This window comes from Zonotrichia leucophrys, chromosome 3 (genome assembly GCF_028769735.1).
Source record: "Zonotrichia leucophrys gambelii isolate GWCS_2022_RI chromosome 3, RI_Zleu_2.0, whole genome shotgun sequence".
In the NCBI taxonomy this organism is placed as follows: Eukaryota; Metazoa; Chordata; class Aves; order Passeriformes; family Passerellidae; genus Zonotrichia; species Zonotrichia leucophrys.
This window is the reverse complement of record NC_088172.1, coordinates 61294765-61321939: the sequence shown is the minus strand read 5'-3', so window position 1 is coordinate 61321939 and position 27175 is coordinate 61294765. Positions and strand designations below refer to the sequence as shown.

The 27175-nt window shown below is 35.0% G+C and overlaps 1 protein-coding gene across 15 annotated transcripts in view; it reads left to right on the top strand.

Moving 5' to 3' along the window:
- RYR2 (ryanodine receptor 2) overlaps positions 1-27175 on the top strand; it is a 383167-nt gene that overhangs the window by 253218 nt on the left and 102774 nt on the right. For all 15 annotated transcript variants that reach the window (XR_010439574.1, XR_010439573.1, XM_064708448.1 and 12 more), the window contains 19 exons: positions 770-1568; positions 2083-2283; positions 2415-2520; positions 4890-5033; positions 6911-7184; positions 8886-9000; positions 9587-9719; positions 10862-10965; positions 12345-12480; positions 13171-13357; positions 13848-13953; positions 15153-15273; positions 16545-16714; positions 18383-18603; positions 19952-20042; positions 22546-22686; positions 23398-23561; positions 25521-25599; positions 26228-26317. Coding sequence is in view for 13 of the 15 variants with exons in the window: in XM_064708448.1 (XP_064564518.1) it covers positions 770-1568; positions 2083-2283; positions 2415-2520; positions 4890-5033; positions 6911-7184; positions 8886-9000; positions 9587-9719; positions 10862-10965; positions 12345-12480; positions 13171-13357; positions 13848-13953; positions 15153-15273; positions 16545-16714; positions 18383-18603; positions 19952-20042; positions 22546-22686; positions 23398-23561; positions 25521-25599; positions 26228-26317 (3382 nt within the window). In the remaining 2 variants the exon portion in view is untranslated. The remainder of the gene's footprint in view (positions 1-769; positions 1569-2082; positions 2284-2414; positions 2521-4889; positions 5034-6910; positions 7185-8885; positions 9001-9586; positions 9720-10861; positions 10966-12344; positions 12481-13170; positions 13358-13847; positions 13954-15152; positions 15274-16544; positions 16715-18382; positions 18604-19951; positions 20043-22545; positions 22687-23397; positions 23562-25520; positions 25600-26227; positions 26318-27175) is intronic.

The following is a 27175-nucleotide window of genomic DNA, read 5'->3' as shown; positions in this document are numbered from 1 at the left end:
GCTAAAAATTATATCAATTTTGGAGTTTTAAAATCTCCCTTCTTTAACTCTGTTTCCAACCTCTCCCAATTTCTCTCCAAACATGTCAATAGTACATGTAGATTTGAAAAGTAAATTAAAGAAACTCTGCTTATATATTATTAAAGATAATCTGTAAAATAAGTAAAATATCTGGTTATGTTGAGATTTTTCAAGATTTGTGACCGATTTAATTAATCTGTTCCCTTAATTTTTCTAAATTTAATTGAAACAATTGAAGAATTTAATTCTGTGATTTCCTTGATACCCAAATTCCTGAGCATTTTGCCAGTGCCTAAACTGAAAACAAAGTCACCAAGAACCCCAACACTGAACCTTCTTCAAATGTACTTGTTAGTCTGCTGCCACTTTGCACCCCAGATTTAAAGCCAGTAAATGATATAAATATCTTAACTCCAACTGGTTTTAAAACCCTAATTTTCACCTATGTGAATTCTTGTTTGTAGTATAAAAAAATATTCTGTGTTAAGTAAATGATTTGCATTTTTTTCCCACTGAAAGTAGTTAAAGTAATGATTTTAGGAGTGATTTGAATAAATTTGATATTATATTTTTTTTATTAGTCTTGGTTATTACATCGACAGTATTTCTCACATGAAAGCTGAAATGTGGGGAAAACCCATCCCTGGAACTGATATTGTGCTGATGTTATCCTTAGGGAGAAGTTTGAATCCCTTAAAAAGACATTTTTGCCTATGTGATTTACTGTGTTGTTTTTTCTTCTCCCCAGAACAATTGATATTTTAGAGCTGACAGAACAAGAGGAATTGCTGAAATTTCACTACCACACCCTCCGATTGTATTCAGCTGTTTGTGCTTTAGGCAACAACCGAGTGGCCCATGCTCTGTGCAGCCATGTGGATGAATCTCAGCTCCTCTATGCTATTGAGAATAAATACATGCCAGGATTATTACGTGCAGGATATTATGACTTGCTCATTGACATCCATCTCAATACCTATGCAACTGCCAGGCTGATGATGAATAATGAATTTATAGTTCCAATGACAGATGAGACCAAGAGTATTACTTTGTTTCCTGATGAAAACAAAAAACATGGCCTTCCTGGTATAGGACTCAGCACTTCATTAAGGCCAAGAATGCAGTTTTCCTCTCCAAGTTTTGTAAGCATTAGCAGTGAATGCTTTCAGTTCAGTCCTGAATTCCCTCTGGAAATTTTGAAGGCCAAAACCATAGAGATGCTGACTGAAGCTGTCCAGGAGGGAAGCCTCCACGTCAGAGATCCAGTTGGAGGTTCTACAGAATTTCTGTTTGTTCCTCTCATCAAGCTCTTTTATACCCTCCTAATTATGGGAATCTTCCACAATGAGGATCTGAAACACATCTTGCAGTTGATTGAGCCCCGAGTTTTCAAAGAAGCAATGAGCCAGGAGGATGAAATTGATTTCTCAGAGAAAGAGTTCAGTTCAGATGAGCTCAAATCAGAAGGAGAAGAAGAAACCAGAGGGGAGCAAATGCCAAAGGAAGGACTCCTTCAGATGAAACTTCCAGAACCTGTGAAATTACAGGTAAAAGTACTGTCTTGATAGTGATTGCTCCTGTTTTTTTCATGTGGTAATTTATTTATTTTCAAGGAATAAAGCATTTTGAAATTAATGTTTTCAGTTAAATAGAGATGTAATTTGCTTACAGAAAATGAGAAGACTTAGTATCTTTCTGATGATACAAATTTGCTCACCATAGAACAAGCAACTATCGTTTCATTAAAAAGAATGACTTGCTCAATGCCATTAATAGCAAATTCCTCCTTTTTATGGATTCAAACAGAACAGAAATTCCCTAGAAGAAAGGGATAAATCCATTCTCTTGTAGCTTTAGTTATGTCTTAGGCACATTAATCCCTTGCAGATGTCAGATATTCTGGTGTAAGTTTTCTTTACATGTAGTAAATAACAGCATGCAATGATCCAGACACTTTATTGGATAGTAACTTGCTCTAGGAAATCCATCCTTACGTGCCTAATATGCAGAAGATATTTCTTGGCTTGCCAACTCATGTCTCTTACAACACTGTTTTCTCAGATGTGTCACCTACTCCAGTACCTGTGTGACTGCCAAGTGCGACACCGAATAGAGGCCATTGTCGCATTTTCTGATGATTTTGTGGCCAAGCTCCAAGAGAACCAGCGCTTCCGGTACAATGAAGTGATGCAGGCCTTGAACATGTCTGCTGCCCTGACAGCTAGGAAAACAAAAGAATTCCGATCCCCTCCTCAAGAGCAGGTACAGCTCACAGTGGACAGTTTCTTTCTTGTTGCACTTTATTTGCTTTTTATGTTGCAGAGTTCTGTTTGATTTTAAAGTTTTTCCTTTTGGAGATCGGTGTAATTTGTTTTTTCTTTGTATTCTCTAAGATTAACATGCTGCTGAACTTTAAAGATGATAAAAATGATTGTCCTTGCCCTGAAGAAATTCGGGATCAACTCTTGGATTTCCATGAAGACCTAATGACACACTGTGGTAAGTCTTGTTACTGAATATTTTTACTTTTTAAATATTATTAGCTTTAGAAGCAATTTTAATAAGAAATTTTATGTAAGAAACATCAACTGAATAGTTTGTAAATTACACTGTAAACATTTTAATTATTATGAAAAAAAAAAAATTAGCTTTCAGTCAAAACCAAGGAAATATTCTTATCCTTATCTGGTTAAACTAGAAGGGATGTTTTGTTTCTATATGCATGTTTTGTTTCATAAGCACCTGTTTTGCAGGCTGACAAACTCAATTCCTTCATTCTGTCCTTATGGGGAAAGCAGTCCAGACATCAATGGGTCATTGTTTGATGCTTTCCAGCTTTTCAATATTTTTCTTGTGTTTGGTAACAGGAAATGCAGATTAAATAAATAATTTAGATGAACATTTGAAAGGAAAACAAGGTTTATCTTTTGATTCTTTCAATATTTCTGTAGTTGTTTTCCATTGTTCTCGTCTGTTCAAATTACTTAACATAATTCTTTTCATTACCTTTTTCCGGTAGGGGAAAATAGGAATTTGCATTATCCACAAGTAGAAAATGAATTTTGTGGGTCAGAGGGTGCATCATCATAGAGCAGAACTAATTACTCCATGTATTGCACAATAAGTAAAACAGTTACACATCCTAAGTCCAATGTTTGCTTAGTCAGCCACCACTTGGGGATTCACATTTTGTGGAATGGTTGAGAGACAATATATTGAAAGTTTGCAAATTAAAAAAGGACAACTAGAGCTCAGGGAGTAGCACAACTGTGGGAAATCAGACATTTCATTTGGGTAATTTGAGACCATCTCTGTTTTCCAATTGATAAGACATTTCAGTGTCTTTACTGTTAATTAGTTTGGTAAAGAAGACTACTATCCAAATAATTTTCTAACATGATTTAGTTTGTAATATGAATTTACTGATGATCATTGAAGTGTAGTGTAGTGTCAGTTGCCCTGTTACAACAAAGTGCAACAAAATAACTTTTAATATAAGCGGAGTTGTATCTAATGCAAAAAATTCAGACAACTAGAACCAGATGCAATAAATTTAGAAGAATGATGTTATGTCATGAAGAGACATCCTATAAAATTAAAGACTGCTAAAGAACTCTCCACAAAACCCTTAACTTCAAAAATTTTTTTGGAAACTAAAAAATCCAGAAAATGGTTGAATGACATTTTGTACTTGGACTTAGTGTGAGTAATAGGGGTAGGTCAAGATTTTGAATTCCTCTGCAATGTATGCATGGATCAATAAGTTGGAGAGAAATGAGCTGATAGGAATCCCATGAAGTTCAGCATGGAGAAGTACATAGTTCTGCACCTGGGAAGGAATAACTCCTGCAGCAAGGATGGAATAGGAACCAAATTAGAAAGTAGCTTTGCACAAAAGGTGGGGTCTTCAGTACAAAAAAGACATGGCCATACTGGAGTGATGTCAGGGAGAAGGCATCAAAGAAAGTTAAATTCTTGGACCATCTTTTGTACAAGGAGAGAATGAGAGGACTGGGGTTTAACTTGAAGAGAAAACTCAAAGGGGGATGGCATCAATGTATATAAATACCTGTTGGGTAGGGGGAGTTTAGAAGGCTAAGACACACTTTCCTCAGAGATGTCTAGTAATACAAGCTGAAAATCAGAGAATTCTATTTGTTTGTTACTGTAGGGTGCTGGAACTCAAGGATAGGTTACTCAGAGAGGTTGTGGAGTCTCTTCACCTTAGGAGATATTCAAAACCTCACTGGACATGGTTCTGGGCAGCTTGCCCTTGGACTTGTTTTGAGCTGGGAGGCTGGAATCTAAAGGCTCACTGCAAACACAACTGTTTTGATTCTGTGAATCCTCACATTAATTCTTTTTACGTTTTTATAGCTTATTATAGTAATTCCGTGAAAGAGCACTGTATTGTGAGGGTGGCTACTTTCTTCTGACTGATCACTGGAAAGTATATTTGTTGTAACACTTCTACTTTCACTTCTTTTATATGTTTTACCTAAAAATCTTTACTACTATCCCTTCAACCACACTGTATCTCTAGGGACTTTATCTACACTTTTGGGCTACTTATGTCCAAAACGCAGGCATCAGTGTTGGTGGGGAAAAGTGAATACTGGGGGACATGTATTTATTATATGTTTTATATGTAACATCACGCAAGTTATACGCTAAATTGCCCAGGTATCTGTACTTTCCTGCTTGGCACATATGTCTGTTCTATACTTGTTCCAAATGCTGGTTAAGCATGTCCCATATAAAACTCAGAGCAGAGCAACAGTTCAGTTTAATTATGTTTGTACACACAAGATGTCTGTAGCTTGCTTAATTTTATTCTTTCACTACTTGGTGCATTTATTTAATTTCAGGAATTGAACTAGATGAAGATGGAACCTTGGATGGCAACAGTGATTCAACCATTAGGGGTCGCCTCCTATATCTTATGGAAAAAGTTACATATCTGAAGAAGAAACAAGATGAGAAGACAGTTGATGAGGAGGATAAGACATCCTGTAAGTAAAATGAAATCAGTTTATTGCAACTTAATTACAAAAGGGAAAAAGAAGCGGACCAGGAAGTTCTTCACACATTTTCAGCCAAAACGAGGTGTATTTTTAGTGAAATAGCTGTGCACTTTAAAGTTTGTAGCTTAACTCAAAACAAGCACAGATGGATTTATTAGGCAGATTTGTTTCCCAATGGGATGTAGAGGAAAATTTCTTTTAGCAGCACTTCTGCCCCATTTCCTTTGTTGGTTCATAAATTTTTCAGAATATATCTTGCTATTAGTAGAATGAGTACAGACTTAATAATTGTAGCAAGGTCCTCTTTTATAACTTCCTCAGCTGCAGCAGCTTCAAATCAGTATTTGCATGAAGATTACCATATGAAATAATCTGCCATTAGACTGTAATTAGCAGAAGCCTCCCCACCCAACCTAAAATTCAAGATTTGCTGACTGTAACTGCTATTCTCATTTTCTGATACTTTCTGCCTTTTCATCTTGATAAGAATCACTGCCAGTGGCATCCTAGTTCTGAAGTGGGTGCCAACTGACTATTTAAATTTTATGTATCTTTTTATTTGTCAGTGTTGCCTTTATTTTTATCTTTTTTCCCCTTTTTTGTTGTATGAGGCACTTTCAAATGTCCCTATTTTTTATGTGATAATTAGAGGCTAGGTCTGTGCAGAATCTCGTGATGAATATTCTCTCTTCCTGTTTTTCCTTGTAGTAAGCATAAAGGCTCTATAAAACCTGATTCTCTCTTTCTCATATTAGTAGAAAGAGTATTATGTTAAACAAATAGACCCACAGTATAACTGAAATACAGTATTGCAGTTATCAAAACAGGAACAAAGTGATTGCCTGCTCCCAGGATTCTTTATGAAAAAAAAAAGCAACCAGAACAAACAGACCACCCAAAAACTGGATTGTGTCCCTTCTTGTAATTAATTATTTCAGTCCTTCTGAAGTATCAGCCCAAACACCTTATTTTAAAAGTGTTTCTATTATTAAAAAATGTTATACTCTTTGTCAATGGAAATACCTGTAGTGCAGTGCCTGGACAGTAACAATGAAATACATTATTACTATTCTTTTTACTCCATTCCTTTTATTAGCATGAATTCTCTTTTTTTTGTGAAGCGTTCTATTTTCTGGAAGCTCCTATTTCTTCAGTATCTTTCTGTAATTAATTTTCTTTTTTTTTGTTTGAGTTAACCTGGAATTACCTTAATTGCAATTACACAGCTTGACTATATCAACATATCTTTCCCAAACATACATATACCCCAAGTAATAGAGATTATCAGTGGCACTACCAGATACAGGTTCCTTGTTGCATTGAAGACTGAACTGGGAATATGTAAATTATGATCTCTCATTTATTTAATAATAGTGTCTTTATTTATTTTGAAAGGCCTTTGTCTTTGGAAAAGAAATAAATTAAATTATTTTGATGTGTACATTATAAAACTTTGAGTGATACAGAGCTTAAGCATGTAAATAAATATCATTTACATGTGCTATCAGTATAACTTTTCAGCCTTACTTCATAATAGCCTAAAAAAGCACTCAGACCTGTATTCATAGAAAAATATTGAAAGCAATATACAGAAATAAATCTAGTGACTTCGGGAGCATCCTGTATATCTTCATACATTTTTTGTGTTTAATTTTAATTTTTAGTATAGGTTTTTGGTTTTGAGATATTTCTGCTTCTCTCATGCAGTTTTTCTTTGATAGACTGCTGAAGAAATGCTAAGAAAAAAAATGCTTCTTAGGAATTAAATTAATTCAAATTCATGTTGCATAGTGGGTTCTGAGCGACTAGCAGTAGGGAGATGAACAATTAATGGTAATTCTGTGATTTATTTCTTTTCTTCACAGCTACTCTCCAGCAGTTGATTTCAGACACAATGGTGCGTTGGGCCCAGGAGTCAGTGATAGAAGACCCGGAATTAGTGAGGGCCATGTTTGTGCTGCTCCATCGCCAGTATGATGGTATTGGTGGTCTGGTTCGAGCCCTACCAAAGACCTACACCATAAATAGTGTGTCTGTGGAAGACACCATCAACCTTCTGGCATCCCTTGGCCAAATCCGTTCTTTGCTTAGTGTCAGAATGGGGAAGGAGGAGGAGAAGCTTATGATTCGTGGATTAGGGTAAATGACTGGAGTGTAACTTCTCTTTATTTACAGATTTTGTTATTTGCTGTATGGTTATGGCTGAGGTTGCACCTGAAGTTTGAATCTGAATATGGGTATAAATGCAGGCAGTGCTCTCAGTTATGCAGTATATTCTCAGTATTAAGATAAAGCCTTTGTAGAACTATATGTATCATATGAGGGGAAAAGTGGTTGACCACCTGTAAGACTTCTGAAAAAGTTGAAAATATGTGTGTAATATTTTATGATATCAGAACCTATCTTATTACTGCATTTTAAATAGTATGGCTGTGAAGAATCCTGTCAAGAACACTACCCATTCTCTATGAATGCACCAGCTGTTGGCTCTTGACACATAGGATTTCCCCCAGCAGTCAGTTAATGGAGTTTTGTTTTGTTTTTTTTTTCTGTGAGTGGTATTCCTTTCTTTCAGCTGATAAATGGAAGTGTTACTTATTGCCGCTTTAAAACTCAGTTTCCTCAGAAATGCTGTTAAGATTTTTTTTCCCCTAAGCGTGACATTTTATAATGCAGTTCACAGTTAAACAGAACACTGAAACATTTGCAAAGTAGGGCAATGTTGCTGGCCAGCCCTTGAGGTGACTTTTTTACTTTCTGTACTGCTTTCTGTAAAAGAAAGCTGCTGCAGATAACCAGGAGTTTAGAATGTCTTGGAACATTGATACCATTGAGGTATTTTTTCAAGCCTGAAGCATTAGTGGAGAGAGGAGATGAGACAGCATTTGGAGGCATCATTACTGATGTGAAATTCAGTTTTAGGTTTTGGGAAAAAAATTACTGGGAGTCAAAAATTCAGTGTCAAATAGTCTTCTTCACATCTCATCTTTTAAAAGGTTTTATTTTCCCTGCCTGAGAGGAGGAGGTTTAGGTCAGGAAGAAAAAAACCAAAACAGTTTAAAATGTACAGTGAAATTTGAACAGTTGCCAACAGTTTTTCTCTAGTGACCTGCTAATCCTTTTCTCCTATGGCCTAATTGCTTTCACAGTTATTGATGGGTTTTATTTGATTTCAAGCCTAATTATATTTTTTAGAAATTTAATTACTCTTTAAAATGGACATTTTTATTGGCTATACCATGTCAAATAAAATATTGACATTATGATCCTAAAGTCTGATTTTAAATATGAAAATCTGTTCTGATGAAATATGTAGAAGAGTTCTGCTAAACAGTAAATTGTGAATAATATTTGTGCAGCTTCTGGTTTTGACACTTAGAAGATAGCTGGATACCTCTTTCCCCTAGGATTTTTTTAATTGCTTTTGATGGCAGATAGCAAATGTCTTCACGTTTTAATAATCTAAAAGGCATTTTGTTTCAAAAAGATATTGCACAATTGAATTTAAAATATAAAATAATATAGCAGTTTTGATGATGCTCTTGTCAGAACATAATTTAAGATCTGAGCAGAATTTCTAATGAGAGTAGAAGACTCTTCTACTCCAGTGTAATCAAGGGGTAATTAATGCACTAACTATAATATGGGAACATAAAGGTCACGTTCTTCCATAGTGTGCATAGAAAAATAGACAGGAGAGACTGAACTCAATGGGAAAAGTCCCTGAGGCAATTTTTTACTTCAGGAAGTGGTGAAGAATTGCACAGTAAATCAGCTTTGCAAATAACTTAATAGGTAAACTACTTGCCCATAACATTTTTAAATTTTGTTTTCCTGTAGAGACATCATGAATAATAAAGTATTTTACCAACATCCAAATCTCATGAGAGCTTTAGGCATGCATGAAACTGTCATGGAAGTGATGGTGAATGTGCTTGGTGGAGGAGAATCCAAGGTAAAGCATTTCACTGTTAGAAGGCAGAGGGTTTACAGTAGAGTTGGTAAAAGCTTTTTCCCATAAAGCCCTGACCTGTCACTGGAGGTACTGGGATCATAACATCTTACTAATTTCCATTAACATAACAGTTGACTAAGTTTTTTAGAAGAATCTGTCCTTCCATTCCAGAGGAAGGTATTAGTAGCATTGTAATTTTAGATGCTTTAAAGAAAAAACTGTAGAACTTTCTATGTTTATTATGTTCTAAAGGGGAGATCTTTTTATCAACTAATTAAAAAAACAAATCAGTATTACTCTATGAAACTGAGTATACACCTTCTTTCATGTTTGAAGTTAGAATCTGTGGGTGATCTCAGCTTTAGTTTTTAAAGCCACCTTGATCTTTGAAGCTTAAGGTATTACTATTTACCTGTGAAAGTCCTGTTGATTCCAGTGACAAACATAAGCAGTTCATTTCCTTGGGGAGCAATGAGTACACCACCTACATATTAGTATGTTAGAAGGCTTTATATAAAATGATCCTTTGCATGCTGTGTGTCTGCATTAGAGTTTGAACTTTAGTCTGCTTTTATTTGTTTCTTAGGAAATCACTTTCCCAAAGATGGTGGCAAACTGCTGTCGTTTTCTATGTTATTTTTGCCGCATCAGCAGGCAGAATCAAAAAGCTATGTTTGATCATCTTAGCTATTTATTGGAAAACAGCAGTGTTGGCCTTGGTAAGTATTAAAATTTCAAACTTCCTGCTGATTTATATATGAAACCACCTGTATCTTTCTTCATCCCTCTATTTACTCACTATGTATTGAAATTTCTTGTATTTATGGTGCAAAATGTCTTTATAAACTGTATTGCTAACTCTGGACAGCTCCCCTGACAGTAGCATTAAGTTGAGCTAATTTAGTACACTTTGTTGTATATGCCTGAACATGTAGAGAGACTTAGTGGTTAGTTGCTAATGTTGAGTAACAGAATATATTCCTGTTTTCACAAGGAGAATCATTCATATGTTTTGGCAGCATTTTGTTAAGGCTTACCTCTCACTGCTCAAGCTTGCACCCCTACACTTTTTTTCTGTGTACTGGTCAGTATACAGCTATGGCAGTGGGAGAAACACTGAGCTCATTTGCTTGATTAGATGCATGATTTGATGCCCAGAAATGAACCTTGAAACTTTCTTAATGTTTGCTTTCCTTTGCTCACCTCAAGTGTTGTAGAGGAAATATGTTAATCCTTATTTAATTTAGTAATTGAAATTGACAATATATATGTATTTAGGAATCATCATGGTAATTTTTTAAATGTTGGCAAATGTATTAATGTAAAGGCATAGAACAGAAGTGTAAACTCAAAATCTTTTTGAAGAGGAAGAGCCCAAATCAAATATCTTTGGAGAGTCAATATGAAAACCTTAGATTTTTGTAATGCTATATTTACTGCCATTTAAAAAAATACATAATTTATAATATTTTATTTTAAAGTACAAAGATATTTTCTATTTCAATGGATTTGGTGGCACGTCCACGTATTAGACACACAATCATTACCGCATTTTCCTCAAAGTAGAATTATGTCAGTTAGGAAAATGAGAAAGGGATCTTGAAGTCTATGGTGAGAAGAGGAATGTGCAAGACAAACTGTTTTTAGCTTGAACATTCATATTGTATTTTCATTTCATATCAGTGTCAAATTTCAGGCAAGTGTGTGATAATGTATTATAAAGTGAGATTATGAATTATATATTTATAATCATGTCCTAACTAATGAGAAAATGTTGCATCTTATTAAAAAATTAATGCATTTCCTGTGACTTTGTTGGGGTTTATTAAATTGGTTTTAAAACTAAATGTTATTTTTACAGCCTCTCCTTCTATGCGAGGGTCAACTCCTTTAGATGTTGCGGCAGCGTCTGTAATGGATAACAATGAGCTTGCTCTGGCGTTAAGGGAGCCTGATCTGGAAAAGGTTGGTAGCTTCTTCATCAAACATTTTTTTCCCCTATGGAGAGGAGAAGATACCCGTTTCTTGGAGTGAGCAAAATCCAAGATTAGATGGGAGTTTCTGGTACTTTTCAGGGGAAGACTGAGAACCTGGTTAGTTGTTCTTTCTGCTGGTGGTCTGAAGAGTTGAACAGAGTTTGCAGTGATTACACACACAGTTGTAGCCAGAAGGAATTGCTTCAAAGGCAGCTCCTAATTTTGCCCTAGTGGAGTCCATATCCAACAAAACTTGGTTGCTAAAACCTTTCTTTGTTCTTTTGAATGGTGACATGCAGTGGTGATATAAGGCAATAAGGATTACTAGGAGCTTTGTGACAACTTATTTCAATATATGACAAATTTTCATAGAGATATCTGTCTATATCTGTTGTATTTTCCCCTAACATTTAAACCTGTTTCAGAAAAGTTTAAGAAATTTGAATTAATTACACTCAAGAGAATCTGTGACAATTTAGTAGTCTAAATTGCTGCTGCAAGGAGGATTAGAATAATAGTTACTCTGTCAGTAGTGGATAAAAGAAGCAGATTAAATAATGGAAAGACAGATTCAAGGTAGACATTAAAAACTCATTCTGAAGAAAAGACAGAGGAATTGCAATATCTAATTTCTTTTTGGAGACCTCAAATTCTGGAAATGATATAATCTTCATAGGAAAACATCTGTCATAAGTAATAAAAAAGTGCAGATGTTCCCTTCTTGGAATGGGAAGATGGACCATGTGTGTTTAAAAGGACATTTTTCAGTCTTACCATTCTTATAAGTGCTCAGCAAGAAGAAGCTGTCAAAACTGGCTGAAGGCTGTGCTTAGAATTCTTACAATTCAGAAAGGAAAGGGCCAACTGAAGACTACTACTGAGTCTATAGTCCTGATTTACAAGGAGTGTAATTCCTGCTGTAATTACTGCTGTGCATTTAAAAAAGAAAGGAAAAAAAAAAGCAAGTGATCAAAAATGAAAGAGTGGACCTTTCATTTTTCATGAAAGAAAAGATATGTTTTTGATTATGGATGGTGTATAGTTGGAGGATATTGCAAAACTGACTAATTTGTAATGCTCAGAGTTGCAAGAGAAATGAGAAAACAGGTAGAGAAGCATATTCTAGAGAGACAAAGGATGAAATTGAGATAAGTAGGTTGTGCAGTTCATGGCAGGAGTAAGGAAAGACTGGAAAAGTGAGCTAAGAAAGAGAGTGTTCTTCAGATTAGCACAGAGCATGATATAGTCTTGTCAGGAATAAGAGATGGAGGATACCATATCTTGACAATGTATGAGGAGGCTTCCCTTGAATTTGCACTTCTCTGTTTTTTCACATTTAGTATCTTTTTCATCCAACTTTGCTTTTAGGTGGTTCGCTACTTGGCTGGATGTGGGTTGCAGAGTTGTCCTTTGTTGATTTGTAAAGGCTACCCGGACATCGGATGGAATCCAGTTGAAGGGGAAAGATATTTGGATTTTCTTCGTTTTGCTGTTTTTTGCAATGGTAGAGTAGAAACCTGAACATTTTATAGCTTCCTCTAATATCCAAATAAGTTTATAATTTTAAATAGTAAGACAAGCTAACTTGGTAAGTTAGTGTGAATTAAAAGGACTTGCAGAAAGAGTAGGATTATTCAAGACACATATTAACTTATATGACTTGTGAAATGGGCATCTATGGTCCTGTGAACCTGTGCCCCATTTTTTGGATCCAGCTTTGGTTTTTGAAATGCCCGTGTCTCGTTTGGAAGTAGAGCAGAGATTGCTGAATATTTTTGTGATAAAATCATGGTAGGTACAGAGCCAAAGCCCTATCTTTTAATGAAAATTTAAATAGTCCGGTTTTATTGTCCAAGCAATTATATTGGTCCCCTCATTAGCCCGTGCACTTGACTGAATCTTTGCTAAAATTCAGTAGTTTAAGTGGTGCTTTAAACATCCTTTACTACATAGTTAATTCCTTGGCTTTAATTCATTTTGGATAAAAACATGTTTTTGTTTTTGTTTTTTTTTCCATTTCATTGCAGTAATAGAGCAATATGTGTGTTTATGTAATTCTGTTGTGATATTTAAACTGTTTTGTAGTAAAAAGTCTCTATGTGTTCTGCTCTTTTGAGTGCCTTTTTTTTTCTGATTATATTTCAGACCTCTTTTTGATATAATCTTGTATCTTAATATTTGTTCTGTGTGGTAGGAGAGAGTGTGGAGGAGAATGCTAATGTTGTAGTCAGACTGCTTATTCGCCGACCTGAATGTTTTGGTCCTGCTCTAAGAGGAGAAGGAGGCAATGGGCTGCTTGCTGCCATGGAGGAGGCAATACAAATATCAGAAGATCGAACAAGAGATGGGCCTTCCCCAAGTAATGGATCTAGTAAAACCCTGTAGGTGCAGTAGAATTGCTTACCTTGTCATAATATTTGTTTATTTGTTTTGTAATATTAGATGTGAAATGACTTCTTTGTTTTAACACCTGAATTATCAGTGCATTCTTCCTTGGATTCTGTGTTGGAGAGAGATTTATCTTTTGCTAAACAGTGCTTCCTCTGCACTATTAATTTACATAACTCTGTCTAAATATTAAGACATCTCTAGAATTCTGTTTGTTCTTTTTCATTGCATTAAGAGTCAGTCCACTGATGCAAAATGAGACAGGCAAAGGGTACCAGTGGTTACAACAGAGTTGTTGCTGCAATCTTTTAGGGACAAAATACATTCTGTCTTAGTCTGCTCTAAGTCCATTTGTTGACAGAAGCCACTCTCTGCAAGCTGTTACACCTATGAGAAAATTTTCTTTCTTTATTACTGTTGTTAAAAACATTTTGGTTTTTTTCTTTTAATCTTTTGTTTATTGTAACATTTAACTAATTACAGTGAAATAGAAGAACAAGAAGATGACACTATTCATATGGGAAATGCAATAATGACCTTTTATGCTGCCTTGATTGATCTCTTAGGACGTTGTGCTCCTGAAATGCATGTAAGTTTTATGTTCTTCATACACTGGAAAGTAAAGACTTACTTGTTTTACAGGTTACAGGTTTGCCATTCATTTTTTTCTCAAGTATTAGGTTTAGGAAAGATACCTCATGCTATCAAGTATTAAAGCAATGGTATGGCCACACAGTATCTTAGTGGACATAATGTCCTGTTCTATTCATTGACAAGAGGAAAAAAGTCCTCAGAAGCTCTTCTTTTTAAAGGAATTATTCCCTTTTTTTTTTTTTTGGTTTGACTGTCCATTGTGACAATAAAATTCCTCAAATGTCCCTATTTGCTGGGATTGTATAGAGTGATGTATTTTCTATAAACTAAAGTTTTATTCTTCATATACTTATTTTAAATAGACTTTTAAAGTTGCGTGTAAATGTAAATATTATTGGGCAATTTTTTAAAATGTTGGGATAAGCACTATACTTGGACATATGCATCAATATCTCAAAAGCTATTCACACCAGCAAACCTTCTCAAAGAAAAGGTGTCACTATTTCAGGCATTAGATACAAAGAATTAGAAACACTGTAAAAACTCTATCTCTTATTATGTTAGAGATGGAAACTATTTGCAAATATTTGTTGTTTATGATTGAATATACATTATTATTCTTCAGAAATTTAGTTATATGTAGTTTCTCATTTCACCCTGGAATGTGCCGTAATTAATATACATTAGTATAGATCAGTATCAGGCTTGTGCAGGGATAGATAACTTGAGAGAGAAGAGATGTATGTAGTTAACAAGGTCAGTGTATGAATACCTGTTTTGTTTGAATAAAAAATTGTCTTGTTTTCTCCCTGTCTTGCTGCCCTTTTTAAAAAGCAAAACAAACAACTGAGATACTTGAAAGTTTCTTATTTGACCAGGACAAAACCCCTAATTTTTTCCATCTGAAAATCTGCTTTTGTTTTCCTCCCCACCCCTCCCACCATATGCTACTACATTTTAAGGCTTTGTTCACCAACTTTACCTAATTTCTGTTCTGAAAATGAACTTACTTTTATTTAATAAGCAAACATGTAGATTTTTAGACTTTGCACATTTGCATCCAAACTACAGCAAATCAATGCAGATTGCACGAAATTTACATTGTTAATTATAATGCAATTTTGAGGCTAGTTATTCTTTTGTATAGAAGATAAAAAGAGGATCTTGCTACATTTGTATTTGTCTTTTTATTAGCTAATTCATGCTGGTAAAGGGGAAGCCATTAGAATCAGATCAATTCTACGGTCTTTGATTCCACTTGAAGATTTGGTGGGAGTAATCAGTATTGCTTTCCACATGCCAACCATAGCAAAAGGTAAGATTTTTCTGCACTTTTTCTCCCATCCTAGTCTTATGATTTGTAATTTACTGACACATTGACAGTCATACTTTTTTCGGCATTTAAAAAAAATATAGACATTCAACTATTTATTATGTAAATTGAAAAACAGATCATGTGTATCTCATACATGTTTCAAAAATCTTTCTGCATGCTGTAGTCAACAATTCTGTGTACCCCTAAATCACTGATATAAATCCTGTTGAATTGAGTTATGAAAATCTATTACAACTTTAAAAAGAAATTTTAAAATGCATGATTTCTGATCTTAGAACTCTTTTACAATACTGCAGTCTCATTTCTCAGTAACATAATCCTTAGCTCTTGCTGTTCTAACCCTATCAATTGCTTCTAGCAGATCTTGTTAAGACACCAGAGTTGTTCTCCAGCAACTATGGTGAAGTGATAGGTGTGACATACATAGGAAAATGCATTTCTTTGCTTTTCCTGCCTATATGAAATTGATTGCAACAGTGGGAGCTATATGAGCACCTATATAAAAGGGAAAAGGATAACCTCTGGTTTTTTGTGTGTCTGGAGAGAAAACATTATAAATGCAACCCAGATTGTTTAGACACTCACAGCACAAGATTTTCCAATAGGTTACAGTGGAAGAGATAAAAAGATCAATCAGTCTATTTTACTATTACTTATTTATATTCCAGATAGGGATAGACCTATAGGTGAGATCTCAGTAGCAATCTGCAGCTCATAGATACAGAAATGCTTGTTTCTTTTCCAAAATGGAAGTAACAAAGTTTTAAAATATTTCAATGAATTCCTTTTAGATGTTTTGAAAGTTTTAAGATATATAGGACTTGTTAGCACATTACTAATTCTTTGTCATACATTAGAGATCTGCTCACCAATACTGCATTTCCAGGGTCTCTGATGTAGCATTCTTGTAATTTTTACTTTCCATTTGCTTCTGCTGAGAACTAGGTAGTTATGTGGGTTAATTATTATGTTTTAGGTACTTAGCATTTAGAATATCAACTGTTAAGAATCTTTTAATATACAAAACATAAACAGAAAAGCATGCAGGGCCTTTGAGGTCTCTGGGTAGAATTTGTCTTATGCATTCTTTTTTATTTAACTGCAAATATGTTTTCTTTGTCTAACCAAAATATGGGGAAGATGCCTAGGTGTTAACAGAGATTCAAAGGCTCTGTCAAATAGCAGCATGACTGCCTAGTCTGCTGATGAAGGAGAATCCTTGTCACTGAAGTCTTATTTCTTCCTTTTAGATGGTACTGTGGTGGAACCTGACATGTCTGCGGGGTTTTGCCCAGATCACAAGGCAGCCATGGTTTTGTTCCTTGACAGGGTCTATGGAATTGAGGACCAGGATTTTCTTCTACACCTTCTTGAAGTTGGCTTTCTGCCAGACCTTCGTGCTGCTGCCTCATTAGATACGGTAAGGGTTTCAGTCTGTTTTTTTGTTGCTTCTCTTACCTTATAGAAGACTACAGAATTTTTCATCCCTTGGAAAAGCATTTTGGATGTCTTCACATCATCTGTGTTTCTCAAATGCTGACTGAACCGCATGTTGCTTTTTCTGAGCTTTGATAATTTTTCAAGATGCATCATCCAGTGTAATACTCACTTTTTTAAGGACTTGCACTGATACCCTTATCTACAAAAGATGCAATGCTTTTCCCCAGGTGATTTTCTGAGCTTGTGCTATGGAATCCAAATCAGATGAGCTGCCAGTGAAGCAGCAGGGAAGAAGTGACTGGGAGCCTCTTTCCAGAGATAGACAGAAAGCATTCATCTCTGTGCATTTGTTAGGGACACCTACACTGTTATTTAGAAAATTGCCACATTTCTATTTTAGTTCCTCCTCGCTGTTGCTGCCTTTTTTTTTTTCCTCCTGTGAGTCTTATTTTCTATCTAATTTCTTTTAGCTGTCTTGGTCGAGAAAGCTTAGATTTAGAGAGCTATTATGAGAGCTAAGACATTAAATTTGGTTTTCCTATTTGATCTTTTATGACAACAGTTTTTTCTGAAAATAATGATGTTGTTATTTAAGATCATAGAATCATACAATTGTTTAGGTCAGGAAAGACCTCTAAGATTAAGAAGTCCATCTGTCACCCTAGCACCACCAACATGTTCACCATTAAATCATATCCTCAAGTGCCATATCCACTTTTTGGAATATATATTTTGTTTTTCTGAACACTTCCAGAATTATGACTCCACCACTTACCAGGCAGCCTGTTCCAACACTTGGCAACCCTTTCTGTCAAGAAATTTTTGCTGATACCTCATCTAAACCTCCCCTTTGCAACTTCTGGCCATTTCCTCCTGTTCTGTCTCATTACTTGGGAGAAGAGACTGACTCATCATCACCACAGACTCCTTTCAGGCAGGTCTCCTCTGAGCCTCCTTTTCTCCAGGCTAAACAGCCCCAGTTCCCTCAGCTGCTCCTCATGGGACTTGTCCTCCAGACCCTTCACCAGCTCCATTGCCCTTCTCTGGACAGACTCCAGCACCTTGATGTCCTTCTTGCAGTGAGGGGCCCAAAACTGGAGACTGAAGGTGCAGTTTCACCAGTGCTGAGTACAGGGCCATGGGCACTGGCCTGCTGGTCACACTATTGCTGATACAAACCACAATGCCAGCAATTATCTTGGCCCCCTGGGCACAAGTTAATGTTCAGCTGTTGACCAACACCCTCAGGTCCTTTTCTGCCAAATATTTAAGAAAGAGCTGGTGAGGATTTTTAACTCACATGGAACTTGGCCTTGTTCATAGCAAAAAGATGCAGACTTCTGTTACCTGATTTTGGAGTGTTCTGTTTAGCAATTATGACATTTTTCAATATAATCTTGAAAATAATTTTTTGAATGGCCACATTTACTGTTTTTGTTTTCGTTCATGAAAAACAAAACCAAACCTTTCTATGAGACTTTAAAAGCAGCATAAGAAGATAGGCATCTAACTCCAGCAGGTATCACATCCTCATTTCTGCATTTTGGAAATTTCCCCTTTTACAACTGTAGAACAAAAACAACAATTTATTTTCATTTGTAACTGCACTGATGAGATAAGTCTAATTTCTGTCCTGTTTAATTTGTAGGCTGCTTTAAGTGCTACAGACATGGCTTTGGCTCTGAATCGATACCTTTGCACAGCAGTCTTGCCCCTCTTGACCAGATGTGCTCCTCTGTTTGCTGGCACAGAGCACCATGCCTCCCTCATCGATTCCTTGTTGCACACTGTGTACAGACTCTCAAAGGGATGCTCTCTTACCAAAGCTCAGCGAGATTCTATTGAAGAGTGTTTGCTGTCCATCTGTGGGTAAGAAAATACTCCTGGCTGCACAGAAATGCTAAGTAATAAAGCAATCTTTGATATTTATAATACAGGAATGCAGAACTATGCCACCAGTAACATAATTAGGATTTTTTTTCCCCCTGTAAGATGATTGTGGTAGTTGTTAAGATACTGTACTCAATTTGCAGTTTTATTAATTACCAGTCATTCCTCAGTAATCATTCATTCAGTTATGTCCTCAGTTATTCTGCCATCGCCAAATCTTTTAAATGAAAACCTTGGTGATAAACTAAGAGAATGCAAAAAGGAAAAGCTCTAGAGTAATACATAGACTGAATTGCCATTTAAATAATTTTAGCTGTGCAGATTTCTGGTTTATATTCAATAACTAATCTAATTCTATGTAGAGGTTTATTTATGGTGTGTTCCATTTGAAATCGTAATCAATGACTAGTATTGTTATGTCTCTACTGAACAGAGACAGATTTTGTGACAGCTTTGTGACAGGTTTTGTTTGTGTGTCTGCAGGTCTAACCAGTTGGTTATTATCCAATTTTTTATAAATCCACAGGCTCAATTATGAAAAGCTGACTAGGCAAATATGAATTCAGCTTCTAATTACAGTTAGCATTTAGGCTTTCAGTTCACCAGAGGATTTGGTTTGCTTTTTTGGCTTTTTCTTAGTATATCACCATGATTTTTTTTAATAGTGTGCTTGTGTGCCCCAAAATTATAGACATTTGTATTATAATACTGTAAAAAAAACCCCTAAAAATATATTACATTAGATGGTATTTGATATGACCCTTTAATATATACATTGCATTGATAGCAACCAATAAAATGTACCAGATTCTGCTATTTATCTGGAAAGCTTTAATGTCTATGCCATTCTAAAATTAATATTATAACAATTTCTTCTCTCCTTCCAGTTGGTGCCCACTGCCGTGTCTTGTTTAGCACGTCTGAAGAGATAGTGCTCTTATGTCTTCATTAGCTTCTAAAATATTTTAAGGGTCATTGAGATATATTACAAGAAATTAACATTATATCCTTTTTTCATGAGCATAGTGATCCTAATACACTTTATCAAAATGCAGGAGTTTTTTTCCTGGGTTTCTCTTTCTGTAGATCAGACGTTTTCTTGGCTTCTTTGAAGCATTTGATTTTCAGCTTGTTCAGAATATTTTCTTTGGTATACACTTGTTTGCTTTCTTCTGGACCCCTAGTGCCCTAGTGCCACAAGGAAAATATTTTATGCATTTGAAGAATTCTAACAGCATAGAGCTGATATGTTGCTTTAATGTATTTATCAATTATTTACATGAAACTGTGCTGGTACACCCATTTGAAATGGTTTGTCTGCTTTTAGGCAGTTGCGGCCTTCCATGATGCAGCATTTGCTGAGGAGATTGGTATTTGATGTACCTCTGTTAAATGAACATGCAAAGATGCCTCTCAAGGTAAAAGTAAATATTAGTATTCAACAGCATTCTTTATGCAACAGAAAATAGTTGCGTGGAGAAGATTCTGTGTAATCTTTGTTATGTTATTTCCACTCTGCAGTAATCTAAGACCATTGTTTTTAAAAATAAATTGTTGGTTTGGGAGAAATTCAGTATGATTTACATCCATCCATATGGAATTATGAAGTCTGGGTCTAATGTTTTCTTCTCCTTTAATTATTTCCTGTTTGGTTCAGCCTATGTGGAAACAGAAGAAAAATCCTATTTTTCCATAGGGTCAGGGTGCAGAATCCAGTGCACAAAACATAACAATTGACAGTTTTGTGTGTGCCCTTACATTTCACCTCTGCACTGGTTTTCCTTGCTTTTGGAAAAACTACTCTGTTGGTGGTGGCTGGAAATCTCTGAAGTAATTATGTTTAGTAGTAATGTTGCATTTTGTTTTCAGCTCCCAAAAGTTTAGCTGTATCTTTTTATTCTGATTCCTAATGCATAAGAAACATGAGGGTTTTTTTCCTTTTGGAGCTGACACATTCTTTAAAGATTCCTGATATCATCATTACTTTTAATAAACATTTGCTTCCACAACTTCCCTACTGTTTTTCAGCAGTCCTTTTTAATGCTTTCCCAGCACAGTTTTGCACTGGATACTTAATATTTTTATTTAATATATTTTTATGCTTTAAGAGCACATCAGCACATCTGCAACTCTGATGTAAGAAGAGGAATTTAAATTGTAAATCTCAAAACCAGGGCCTGCTGCTGAAGTCCTGCCAAGGATTTCATAATTTGGTTATGCCCTCCCAGAAACCCTCAATCAAACTAAAGATTGTGGAGCAGCCATTCTTTCATGCTTGTGAGAAAAACAGTCTATAATTCAATATACTGCCCTGAAGGGGTCTCTCCTAATGCATTATGGCATTTTACGTGTTGCTAAAACCAAATAGTAACTTGGCACTTCCTGTATGGCTGTAGTGCTTCAGGGTTTGTTTTTTGAGGGGGGACGAAAAAAACCCAGCTTCTTGACATCTGTTCATCTAAAAGAACAGATTATATGATACCAAGGGCCATGAATGCAGTGAGCTGCCCTTGTTGCTGAGCCGACCAGTGAGGAAATAATAATTGGATCCTTTTGGCTAGTCAGGCTTTGCAAGAGTAAAGATGTGAAGAGAACCATGGTGTTAGTTTGGGCAAAGGATTTTGTCCATTCACACCAAAAAGGCTAATACTTCTGAAGAATTGAATCTCAATCTGAAGATAGACCTATAACTTTTAAAAGGTTTCCATGACCGTAAACTGATTTCCAGTGATTTAACAAGGGACTCCTACCCATATCTGCTGTGTTTCTGATTTGAAAGTATTGTAGTACTGTGGTGTGCGTTCCTTACGGGCATGGGCTGGCAAGCCAGTTATAGTAATGTAAAGAGGCAGCTGTAAGTTAATCAGACATCTGAAAATCTAATTTTGAATGGGAAGAGAGGAGAAAATGATGAAGGCAAATCAGAATACAGTGCTATCTACTGTGAATACATTTGCTGGTTTCTCCAGTTAAAAATTGCCTCAGGTTTTATGCAGCATGCAAATTCAAATCTATGATGCTGTTCCTGAATTCAGTATAGTTCAGACATTTTGGAATAGGACTGCCTTGTTTTTATTTCCTCTTAAATAATATTCAGTACTTCATCAGGGATTTTTCTAAGACTAAACCTACCTTACTCTCTTGACTATGTTTAAAAATATATTCATATATATTATTATACACATGTAGTCAAAAAGCAAACTTGTCTTGCCATTACATGATTGAATATAGTTTTAAAAAATATTTTAAAGTACATTCAGCTCTTAGAGTCCATATTTCTGAGACTCCTGTGGTTCTGCATAAATGATAAAACTTTGGTCTATTTACATGTTATATGCATCAAAGTTCTTCTCTGCATTTTTTCTTTAGTCATCCAACAATTTAAATAGTAAATAAATATTAACAGATTATTTAAATATGAAGATATACAAATACACTACATGTATTGTTTTGGGTTTTTTTCCTGATCTGTTGAAAGTGTAAAAGAACAGTGCAGTATTAAGATTATATTTTTGGCTATCAAAATCCTCACTTCTACATATCAGACATGTTTTGTTTTTTTTTTTTAATTCCTGTCTTTTTTTATGCTTATATACACATTTATGTCATAAATGGCTGCATTTTTCGAACTTGAAGCTTGTTCAGACTCAAAAAAAGGAAATCATGTCAGCTCTCTACTGACTGTGACTTGCAATATTTTCCAAAAACAAAAAGGTTTTGCAAAATGATATTGAAAGAAAGATGAAAAAGCTGCTCATTCTGAGTGTATATGCACCAGTGATAAAAAAAATATATAGACAACATGGCTTATTGATAAAAGTAGAAATTTTTCTGGTAGCATCTGTCTAATGTTTGAGGGCCAGAATGGAAGCACCTCAGCAGTTATATTTCTATTTACTTTCAAAATATGTTCTGTTTCAGTTACTGACAAATCATTATGAAAGATGCTGGAAGTATTATTGTTTGCCAAGTGGATGGGGTAACTTTGGTGCTGCCTCAGAAGAAGAACTTCATTTATCCAGAAAGTTGTTCTGGGGTATTTTTGATGCTTTATCTCAAAAGGTAAGTAATTTTAGTATTCATCTATTACTATAAAATCCTTACTGTGTAACCCTTTTTCTTAATCTGTAATTTTTATTCAGTTGATATCAACACTGTATCATGCACTTTTCAGGAAAAAAATACAGGCTTTAGTGAGTTTAAATCTTCCTCTTATAGCTTCTAATTTAATGTCGGTATAAAATATTATCTCCTAATTAAAAAAACTATGACACTAAAGCAATAATCTTGAAGTGTATCTGTACAGATCTGTACGCTTTTCTGCTTAATAGTTGCACTTTCAGCACCCTTGAATCAATTCCGTGCTATACGGTAGTTTAATAATATGTCTTGGTATGTATTTATTGTTCATTCTGTGACTATTTCAAACAAACCTGTTTAAAATGTCATGATTTTAATTTCAAATCTAAGTGTTAAGGAATGCTGTGCATATTCCTCTGCTGTGCTGTCTTCTGTGGTATCTGAAAAATGCTTAGTGTTGTTACCAGTGAAGTCAACACTTTTCCTATTTACTTGAGCAAGATTAAGACTTGCATCTAACTTTCTGCTTTGGACAGTCAGTTCTCTTTATTTTCAGAGCAAAAACTCAGTTTCATACTGAGTAAGAGTGCCATTCTCTGACTGCTTGGTTTCATCTACAGCTGCATCAGTTTCACCTGTGGTGTTGAGGGCTCCCTTTCACTCCTCACTTTCTGTCCCCTGTGTGTTCCACAGAAGTATGAACAAGAACTCTTCAAACTGGCTTTGCCTTGTCTGAGCGCAGTTGCAGGGGCCTTACCCCCAGATTATATGGAATCAAATTATGTCAATATGATGGAAAAACAGTCTTCAATGGATTCAGATGGGAACTTTAATCCTCAACCTGTTGATACCTCAAAGTAAGGAATTTGTTGCACCTGGAGGTTTCTTTGATCATGCATGTTGAAAAGGGGGAGGGGGGAGTCTGTTGTTTGGTATGATGTGAATTTGAAGTTTCTCTTCTGAATGCTTACTTTATAGATAAAATGGTGATCTTAATATTTTTATTTATGTATTTATTTTAAATCAAGTAAAGCAATAGCTAGCAAGTTACAACATTAATTTCTTGGTCCACTTAGAATGTTTTTAATCTATTTTTACCCAGGAGATAGAACTATCCAATTGTCTTTATATGTCTGCTGCAAACAAACCAACATGCTCTTAGAAGCATGAAAAAGTAGACAAGTCTACATCATCCCTGTCATTATTAACATATGTCAAGACACTAATTCCAATCTGTGTGAATGACAGTGTACCTACAGAAAATTGTTTTATTGTGCCTTCATATAATCTTTTAAAATATGAATAATGGGAATTGGACAGAATAATCTTCATTCCCTCTAGGCAGCCAGACTATGGCCCTGCTTTTTAAAGTATCCTAGCCTGAAAAAGCACGTCTCTGAATGGAAATTTTCTGCTCTGATTTTTGACTGCAGCAAGCATGCCATTTCCCTTTGTATAGAATAGTCTTACAGAAGCATGGCTGTGGATTATATTTTTAAAAATACCTGTTGTAAAACATTTGCTTCACTTGCCCCTGTGAGTTTTCTGCCTGTATTAACGTTGAGCACACAAGATGCTGTCAGTAGATTGGCACCTTCCTTATAGCATGTTTGTACATGTATGCATGTCTAAATACTGCAGTAAAAGTCATAATCCAATCTGGAGCATAGAAAGGACATCAGTGACCATTTAAATTAATTTTTCTAAGATGTAGCTGAAATTTATGAAGGTTTTTAACAAATTTTCTTAAGAATATTATATTATCATTTAATTGAGTTTTTATCTGGTGTCATTTCAGAAAAAATGTAGATAGCTGGAATAGATTTGAAAAAATCAGAAAATGTTATTTGATATTACTGAAATTATATATCACTTCATTGCTGTAGGAGTCAGCAGTTCTGTGAGGTTTCAAGACAAAGAACTGCTGCTATCATTGTAACCTCCAAATTATCCCACATTCTTTTAACATGCAAATCCAGCTTTATGTTGCTTACTAGTACTGGACTTACTTGTGTGAAGGTATAGATAATAGGATGTTAGTGTGCTTGTAATTTTATTGCATTTCTGAAATTATTTGAAGTATTATAGTATTAATAAGGTTCCCCTCAAAATACAATCTTACAAACAATAAAAACCTGCTGACAGTGCTGGATGAAATGTTTTCTGACCTTTGTGTGACTGTGAGGCTCTTGCAAACTGTTACTGACATAATTTGGTTTTACCTTTCTGCTTTTTGAAAAAGACTGAAAATCCAGACTTCTATTTCACAGTAGATGGCACTCTAACACCACTTGTATTGAAATTCTTTGTTAGGAGGGCAAGGTATTACTATTTCCTCAGTGATCAAAAGTAGTTATTTTCTTTCATTTGTAGCAATGCTGATGAAGTAAACAACTGATATTTGATAAATATTTTGGAATATATAAAATAGATAATGTTTCAAGAAAGACAGCACACTTAGTTTATAATGGACATGTGCAATAAGTTACTACCATATTTTTGAAACTGTACGTTGTAGTTATGGCTTATGACTAAGAAAATACAGGACAAAAAGCACTCGAGCTTGATCTCATTACTGATTTTTCCTTGCACATATGTTTCAAAGAAGTTAAATTCCTACAGCATCTATGGTTGTCATTCAGTGCCCATGAAATAATTCCAATATCTTCCTTGATTTAATTGGGCCTTGGAGCAAACTGTATGTGAAAAACAGGAAAGGGTGTGTGCATTATTTATTATTTTCAAGTTTTCTTTACAAAGAAAAGCATTAAATTTTAGCCTGTGTGATATAATGTTGATTTGCTTTTCCCTTTCAGCATTACAATCCCCGAAAAGCTAGAATATTTCATTAACAAATATGCAGAACATGCTCATGACAAATGGTCAATGGAAAAGGTAAAATCTACCTTCCTCTTAAAGCAAAATCATATTTTTATTTGAATAATTTTCATCCTTAAAATATTTTATTCTGAATGATATTATTTTTCATGATGTTACAAGTTGGTATGTAGGTAAGATATAGATATACTATTTTCTTGAAATATATTTGCAGGAAAGTTTTTAAAATGCATATGAATATTTCAAAATAGGGTTTAATCATTTCATAATTTTTTTTGCTGACTTTTGAGTAAATATAATTGGTTATTGTTTAACAGTTTTATGGACCTGAATTTTCTTTTTTTTTAACCAAATAAGCTCTTTATCCTTTTTATTCCTTTGTGCATTTTGTTGTCCAATATTAAAAAAATAGTTCCTCAACTGTAGTACAGTATTCTGCTTTATAAAAATCATTGAAAGAAAAATGTATCCAAATGGTTGCTTTGGTAACCGTTATTTTGCAAAAAGATGGCGTGCTGGATGATTAATATTTTAATTTGTAAATAATATAAATGTTGTTTGAGAAAATAATAGAAAGGAAACTTTAAGAGAACAGCTCTGCAGAAGCATTATTCAGTTAATTTCTACCAATGGAAAGGATTTTTCATAATTTTTTGTGTTTCCCTATTTTATCCTTCTTATTCAGTTTGCCAATGGATGGACCTATGGTGAAACATTTTCTGAATCTGCAAAAGTGCAACCACTAATGAAACAATATAAGTTACTGTCTGAAAAGGTAAGGAATTTGTTCATGCTTGATTGAAGGTTGCTGAAATATCACTGAAAATATATTGCCTTGTCTTTTAATTGTTTTAAGAAAAAAAATACTTACGCTATATCAGCTAATGTGTGGTTGTTGCCTTTCTCAAAATTCTGAAAAGATAGAGAAAGGTTTCATTGTATAATAAATAGGCCACTCAAACCTTTTCTCGCAAAGCTGAATCTACATGGCATAACTTACAGTGAAACCAAAATGTGATATTGCCACTCTATTTTTGCAGTAAGGTCACACAGGAATGCCTTCTTGCTTAGTGGTCTAGGTTTAGCCTTTGTGTGGTCTCCAGCAGAAAACCACGACATCTGGAGAATTTGATATAAATGAAGAAATGCTGAATGAACTGGGTTTCTTCAGCTTAAAGGGGAGAAAGTTGCTGGAGATACGGTCTTGGTTTCCTGGTTCCTAAGCATTAGTTACAGAGAAGATGGATGGATGGATGTATTCTCTTCACAGGGTGCACAGTGACAGGAGAAGAGGCGATGGCTGTAAGCTTCTTTAGCAGAAATGCTTTCTAAAAATTCTTCTTACCTTGAGAGATTAAATGTCACCCAAAAAGGTGGTGAAATCAGCTGCATGTTGAAAGCATGATGCAGCAAGACCTAGATAACTAATCTTGATAGCCCAGTTAGGTACCTTATCTGAACTCAACAGAAGGTAGAGGCAGATGTCCAGAGATCTCTTCCAACACAGACTTGTTTATTATTCTGTGATTATGGTTTTTGGTTCATGTAGCAGATAAAACACTGCATTACTTCTGATAATTTCTGTTCCACCCTTGATTTCATGCTATTAACACAGTTTTCCCTGAGATCATCA